We start from the raw sequence: 7,792 nt of genomic DNA, 5'->3' as shown, positions 1-7,792 counted from the left end.
CTAGGTTAATATCTGAACAACTGACCTTTAGTTCCCTTCTTGCATTCAATTCTTCTAGTCAAGAGCATTTATCAAAATCTCACACACTGGGGGAAAGTCTCTGAAAGGGATTTTACATGCAACTCTGATGCTTTGGCACTGTATGAGAAGGAAACATCAGCTTCCTTTCAGAGCCACTGCCAAGTTTGTTGGCACTGATCAGCCAGCTTGCCTGCTGTACTGTGTACAAAGGAACACAGGAAGTTGCTGCCTTATACTGAGTCAGATCAATAGTCCATCTAGCTCAGTATTGTCTACACTGACTGACAGCAACTCTCCAGGGTTGCAGACAGGGGTCTCTCTCAGCCCTGCATGGAGGGATTGACCATGAGACCCTCTGCAGGCAAAGTGTTGCTCTTCCACTGGGTTGTAGCCCTACTGTTCATTGAACAATAGCCAGCTCTCCCTCCAGCTGTGATGTTTTTGGAGGAGCAAGTCCTGGCAGCTGGACTAAGGAATTGACACCAGCAGTGCAAAAGGAGCACTTCCACTTGTCAATCTCTGGTAACACCTTTGATTCTGAAATGCACAAGTGAGCTCATTCAGTAAAGCAGGCACTGGTCCGCTTCTAAATGCTGTCATGTATTGCTGATACGTATAAAGGATGTCCACGTATTTTGAAAACACTTCAGCTGCAAACTGACCTGGAGTGCACAAAGGTCTCTGTAATGTTGTGGTTTAACAGTTCCAAACTTAAAGCCAAAAACCATTTGAAGCATTCAGTGCAGGCAGAGCTCCCTTATTGTTCTTTTTGATCTCATAAAGTATGGCAGATACAAACTTTTTTCTAACTCAGATTAAACAGAATCCTGCTGAGGGCATTATTCTGATTTCTTTCTTTTCTTCTTAAAAAAGAAAGAAAGCAGTTCTGTTCCATTAAAAAAAAAAGTCCTCTGTGTCATGCTGTGAATAAAAACAGATAGTTAAACATGGAAAGTTTCATCAGTGCTGGAAAGATTGTGTCACTATAAAGAAATCAGGCACACTTTTGTATTATGAGTTGGATTTTAGATGACATTTATAAATTGTTAACAGATGTTCTTAGAATGTTGAAAACATGAAAAAGGTTATTATCAATAATAATAATAAATTGCCCTCTCAAGGCACCATATGCAATGCAATAAAACAGATGAAAACAGTTGAAAACATCACAGAAAATAGCAGCAAATGAATTTAAAAACAATAAAAAGAGATACCCATGGCATAGACCTAGCCATCCAGCTGGGAAAGGGTTATCAGCTTACCAGCAGAAAGTGCCACAGAATGCATCATGGCATGATGACAAGCAGCTTATGTACCTGTTGGACCTTATACCTGTCTTTACTGCTCTTATTGTGGATTCATTCACCATCCTTCTTTGCAGAAGAAGAATCCTAAGCTTCGAGAGAGGATGTTGGCTGTTGTGGACCTGGCCCCTCCACTGGTGGTGTGGGAGGGGTCTGTGGCTGAAGGTCCCCCTCACTGTGGTGGCAGCAACCTCTGCCACCTCCACCATGTACCTCATAGGGGGTCATGGATTCCAAATCCTCCTGTTCACCTCACAGGATAGAATAAGTATAACCCCTGGAGCTGCTGTAATCATTTTCTCTCCAATAGGGAAAAAACAGGGAGAGGGAAGACAGCTCCACTACCTTCTGTGTCCAGCAAGGCTTAGGATATGGTGGTTCCTCCACCGCTGACTCTCCCTTTCCTCCATAGGATTTCTCTTCCTGCTTATTTTAGGTAACTGGATTCATTATATTTATACCCCTCTTTCTTCCAAGGAGCTTAAGACAAGATAACCACTCATTTGCTTTTCAGGTGGGTTCTTCCTGGCCCCTGCTATTTCTCATCTCTACCTCTCTCACTCTACCTCCCAGGGTGGTTGTAAGAATAAAAACAGACTTTCCTTTATGCTACTTTGACCTGAGATACTTACAAATGTGGCAGGATGATAGATAAATAAAACGGTGTTGTGCCTTCAACTGATGTACAGTATAGGATGTAGTCCTAAGTCTAAACACAACATCAGCCATTAACATTTCTCTCTCTCTCTGATTGCACTCACTAGCTGTATAAAGAAAGATACCAAGGATTTGTTCTGTTAGCCTAGATGTGGAGTGCTAAATAAACATACTCATAGAATATGTTTGGAAAGGATCCGAGGGTCATCTAGCCCAATCCCCCTGCAATGTAGGAATCTCCGCTAATGCATTCATGGAAGATGACCATTCAAACATCCAAGGGAGGAGAGTCCACTACCTCCCGAGGGAGTCCTTTCCACTGTCTTCCAGATCTTACTGTCAGAAAGTTCTTCCTGATGTTCAATCAATCAATCAATCAATCAATCAAAAAAGCACACCATTTCTACTTTGGCACGCCTGCCCTGGCCTGCAGTCCAAGCTATATCGGGAGACTGGTTAGACGTTTGCGCCCGCTTCCGCACTGGTGAGGGAAAGGTACTCTACACATGCTCCAAAGCATCCCCGCCCGCCCCGCTGCCTGGATTGAGTTTTCGCGCTGTTCCAAGTGGTGGGGGTGGCGTCTCCGGAGCCCAGGCTTTTGCCCCCTCGGTGCTGGAGCATCTTTGGAGGAAGAGGCGGCCCAGCCCGGCCTGGCCCTCCCCTGGGCTGAGTGCCTCGCGGGCTTGGGGCGTTGCCTTGAGCCTGGGGCTGAGCTCGCTCGGATCCCCCTCGGCTCGGCTGGAGAAGGGGGGCAGGAGGAGTCCTGCCCACCCAGCTTTCTCGTCGGCTTGGCCCTGCTCGGGTTCGCCTTGACAGGCGTGCGGCGCAGCCAGTGCGCGGAGGGGAAGCCGGGCGGGCGCACGCGAAGCTGTCCAGAGCAGAGGGGCGGGGAGGGCCGCGCTTTCCCTGCTCGCCTTGCCTTCCTTGCCTGCCTGCCTGCCTCCATTCATTCGAGCCTGTGCAACAGGACGAGCCCACGGGGCGGGGGATCCTGCCTGCGAGAGCTTCGGCAGCCCGCCCCTCTCGACCGCCTGTCCGCCCCTCTCGCGGCTAGGGGGCCGTCCGAAGGCGCCCAGCCCCGCCGCGCAGCGCCGCCGCCGCGCTCGGGACCTTGCCGGGAACTTGGGGAGGGGGCGCATTGCCCAGCCGGAGCCGAACGCGGCGATGTCCGACCCGGCGGTCAACGCGCACCTGGAAGGTATCATCTCCGACTTCGAGGGTAGGTAGAGCCGACAGGGAGCGAGGGAGGGAGGGCGCAGGACGAAGAGGAGGGGAAGGAAAGGGATCCTGGCGCAGGCACTCTCTCCCACCCCCCTTCCCCCCCTGCCAATGGGGCGCACCCGTGTTCCGCTCGTTCCCGTGTGTGGGTTTCCATCCCCTTCCCAGAGCTGAGAAGGCCCCCCGGCTCCTTCTACCCCTCACCGTCGTGGTTCGAGGCCGGAGGGGAACAGCCGGAGGCCGGTGGTGTGTTGGTGGTGTGGCGGGAATCGCGCATCGCATCCGCCGCTGGGATTGCGAGACTTGTGCTCGGGGATTGCGAAAAGAAACGAGATCGGGAGAAACTGAGCAAAGGCCCCTCGACTCCGCGGGGTGGTGGTGGGCGTTAAGGCTGGTGAGTTGCCTGCTTTTTTTGTTTTGGCCAGGTCATGAAACGGGTGGATTTTAAAACAGAGGCCTCTGAGATGAGGTGCCTCTTCCCCCCTTCGCAGAAGATTTGAGAGAAAACGAGGGTACAGTTCGCGGGGGTCTGTCTGGGGCGCTTATTCTTCTCTGAAAAGAAAGCCTGTGAGTTTGAGCAAACGGCGTGCTATTGAGCACGAAGGCCCCTTTAACACATTCATCTTGCATCCTTGTGCAGTCGCTGGCTGCTAGTGCAATTTAGCAGGCGGTAAACTGAGGCAGAGTTGAATGCGGCGTCTAGTATGACTGGTATCTGCTAATAAAAACTTTTCACCTTTGTGCTGATTAATGGTCAGGTAGGAAAGTGAGTGTGTGTCTTTTCGGAAGAGCATGTCACGTTTCCATGTATGCCTGCACACACTTATCTCTGTGTGTGATGCTTTAGGTGTGTGGTCTTCGGGTACTACTTCTGTTTTGATTGTCCCTGTGATGGGCAGGCAGGCAGACTCTGCCTCTCCCCCTCCCCCTTGAGAGAGGGGCGAAGCAGGAATTGCCACAAGCTTGCAGAGTTTGTTGTGTAGCCCAGACAAGTATGAGGTTGCAGCTGGTCTCCTCCCCTCTCCCTTCCCTTTTGTTTTGCTTGACAATGTTTTGATGCCCACCCATTCCAAAGGCAAGTCAGCAGAAAATGGCTCAGGGTGTGTTCCTTTTCTGTAGCTCTTCATTGCCACTTCATTTTGATCTCAAGATGGGAAGGATCAACAAGGCCACAAGTTTGCAAGATGGTTAATGGGTTGGTGGGGGAGGTGTTGGCTGGGGTGTGTGAATTTTTTTTGCAAGTATGTAGCAGTGGTTGGACCTGGACCTTAAATGTGGTTAAGGTGAAATTTACATTCAGTTTTCTCCTCCGCTACATGCCCCATGACATTGGCATTGTGATCTGTGTAGGTATAATTGGATATGAAGGTGCTGCAGATCCTTTTCTCGCTACAGGAGAATTGCTGCCTTAAACTTCAGCCATGTTGGTATTTCTCCAAATGCCCTGTTTTGTCTACAGCCCACAGGGAGCTATGGCATGTCTGCATGGCAGCTTTCTGTGCTGTTAGTGCAAACCAGGAAATAGATTCGCTCTGGAGGAATCGCTTCCTTCCGTTCTGATGGCGGAAAGTTGGTCGTCTAAATTGTAGGTGTTGCCTCTTTGGCTGATCCCCTGGGCCAATTCTGTGGAATAAAGTAGCAGAGACTGATAGAGGAGATCAGATCAGTTCTGAACTTTTAGTGTGTGTTTTGAACTTTTTTTAAAAAATCACTTTAAAACTGCAAATACACCTACCAAAAGACGGAGTGGCATATGTATTCCACAAACCTGACTGGATACATTGCAGAACTTAGCATCCTGAAAAACTCAGCTTTTAAAGGCAGGCTCCTAGCTAGCTCTGAAATCAGTGAATCATAGAGTCAAACAGTTGGAAGAGATGCTGAGGACCATCTAGTCCAACTTCCTGCATGCAGGAATATGCAGTTGTCCCAGGTGTGGATCGAACCTGCAACCTTGGCATTATCAACACCATGCTCTAACCAACTGAGCTATCCAGGCTTGGTGGTGCAGTGCTGATGTGGGGGTGGGGGGAGGACCACAGCTCAGTCAGTGGCATCAAAGCACATGCATTGCAGGCTGAATGGCCCGAGTTTAGACCTTGGCAACTCCAGCTAAAGGCATGTGATGGTAAAGACACCCCCCTCTGCCAATCAGAGCAGACAATACTGAGCTAGTTGGACAAATAGTCTAATCTGGTATGAGGCAGTTTTCTATGTTTTGCTCTTTCCTCCTCCCCATAAGCAGCAGAAGCATGTGGGGATTCCTGGTGGGCTGTAGCTCAGTGGTAGAGCAACTTGCTTTGTGTGCAGAAGGTCCCAGGTTCAATCCCTGGCATCTCAAGAAGAGACCTCTGTCCGACTGGAGAGCTGCTGCTGTTCAGTGAAGGTCAGGTATCTCCAGCCTTTTCAGACCTAGGATCCGCTTTAACTCAAGCATTCATTTGGGGACCCATTTCTTAATCTTACACTATATATCTGCATGGTGTTAGTGCTCTTGGTGTTAGTGCATCTTAGATCAGTCTGCAACCCACCCGTTGAAGACCAGCAGTGTAGGCAATACTGAACTAGATGGATCAGTGCTGTGACTCAGTACAAGACAGCATCCTGTCTCAATAAAGGCTAAGAGAGATGTCACACCCATGTTTACGTATATTTTTCTTTGTTTGTTATTTCTTGGTGAAGGGATTGTATATGTTTGGTGATTTTTCTTTGTTTGAAATTTGCAATAAAAATATTTATAAAAAAGAGAGAGAGAGATGTCACACCCACACTGTATGCTTAAAGCACATGGCTCCCCCCAAAGAACTCTGGGAACAGTAGTTTCATAGAGCTGTGGTTCTCAGCACCCTTATCAGAGCACAGTTCCCAGGGTTCTGAGGGGGAAGCCATGTGTTTGGCTGAGTGGGGATTTGAACCCTGCTCTCTCAGGTTCTAGTCCAACACTCTAACCATTGTGCCACACTGGCTGCCAGGGGTGGCCCAATAGATTTTGCTGCCTAAGAGTCAGAGTCAAAGTGGGATTACCCAAGGCCAGCAAAGTTGCGATCGGCACCTGAGGCAGAAAATCCCATAAGCACTTTTCCCTGGAAAAGTTATTATACTGTATTATGATAAGATTAAATAATCAACAATTTCCTGTCCTTTTATGACACCTAAAACAAACTGCCTGAGGCAGTAGCATCAATCTGCTTAATAGTGGGGCAGGCTCTGGTGGTGGTCTCACTCTGCTCACCCCACAATCCACAGCACCCTTAGCTGGAGCCCTGGTGTCCAGTGCTACTGATAACCTATATTATGAAGGGGCTATCTTTGAAGGTGACTCGGAAACAGCAATTAATCTAGAATGTGGCAGCTGGACTGGTGACTGGGAGTGGCCACTGAGACCATATAACACCTGTCCTGAGAGACCTACATTTGCTCCTAGCTGACCTTTAAAGCCCTAAACCAGGGGTCAGCAAAGTTTTTGTGGCTTGGGCCAGTTCACGGTCCCACAGACGCCATGGTGGGCCGGAGCATGCGCAAATGCTATTTCCGCTGCTCCTTCCGGCACAGAGGAGGTGTGTGCAGCTTCCCATTGATTGCAGGAGCCAGCCAGCATCGCGGAAGGCAGCCCCCGCTCTGCTCCATGCCGGTTTAGCGCGGCGCATGGGAGCCGATTGAGTGGGTGGCGGGGGTCCATGGGCCAGTTAAATGACCCCCCGTGGGCTGCTTGTGGCCCCAGGGCCTTAGGTTGCCGACCCCTGCCCTAAACGGCCTTGGCCTAGTATACCTGAAGGAGCGTCTCGGTAGTGGTGCCCACCCTGTGGAACGCCCTCCCATTAGATGTCATCTATCTTACTTTTAAAAGACATCTGAAGGCAGCTCTGTTTAGGGAAGTTTTTAATGTTTAATGCTGTATTGTGTTTTTAATATTCAGTTGGGAGCCGCCCAGAGTGGCTGGGGAAACCCAGCCAGATGGGCGGGGTATAAATAATAAAGTAGTAGTAGTAGTAGTAGTAGTAGTAGTAGTAGTAGTAGTAGCCTGCCCTGACAAAGAGGTCCAGAGGAAGCGCAGGTTCCCCGGTGTCCTAGCTTTCCCCTAGTACCATTGTGTTCAGTCTTGCAAACCTTGATGCTTCCAACCCCCACCGCTTTTTCTTTTGCATAGAAATGTTTGGGTTTTGTTTTGGCACAGTGTTCCCAATGCTCTGGCTAGAAGGAACCTATAGGGAGACCCATCATGTTCCTTGTTTTCTGAACTGGCAGTGCTTAGGCCCTGCTGCGAAGTAGGATCTCTTCAGAATAGAGATGCGGCAAGGGGATGAACAGTATGTGCTCATCTACCCCTGCCAAGAAGGTAAGCTAGTTTCCCCCCCCCACACACCCCCAACACAATCTTTCTCTTGCAGTGAAAGCAAAGCCAAAGGCATATTGAGTCACAGATACAAAACCCAGTTACCGTTTGTGCTGGGTTTGTGTGTGTGTTTGCATGTGTGTGTGCTCTGTTCTCAAAAGGGGATGGAGAAACCCTTTTATTTCATCTGCACAAAGAACAATGGGGAGGTGATTGCAGCATGGAAACATCTGCTTCTCCACTGAGTCATGACTATTGG

The 7,792-nt window shown here is 49.4% G+C and overlaps 1 protein-coding gene across 3 annotated transcripts in view; it reads left to right on the top strand.

The window, feature by feature from the left end:
• SEPTIN9 (septin 9) overlaps window positions 1-7,792 on the top strand; it is a 216,908-nt gene that overhangs the window by 88,414 nt on the left and 120,702 nt on the right. Inside the window, exon 1 of one of the 3 annotated variants that reach the window (XM_082203940.1) lies at window positions 3,051-3,201. The exons of the other annotated variants lie outside the window; for them this stretch is intronic. Coding sequence (XP_082060066.1) covers window positions 3,147-3,201 — 55 coding nt within the window. The 5' untranslated portion in view covers window positions 3,051-3,146. Of the gene's footprint in view, window positions 1-3,050; window positions 3,202-7,792 lie in introns of those variants that run through there. 3 annotated transcript variants of the gene reach the window in all.

The sequence above is a fragment of the Podarcis vaucheri genome (genome assembly GCF_965113315.1).
Source record: "Podarcis vaucheri genome assembly, chromosome: 2".
Classification (NCBI taxonomy): domain Eukaryota; kingdom Metazoa; phylum Chordata; class Lepidosauria; order Squamata; family Lacertidae; genus Podarcis; species Podarcis vaucheri.
Note: the sequence above shows the minus strand (reverse complement) of the source record. Positions and strands in the feature narration are given on the sequence as shown.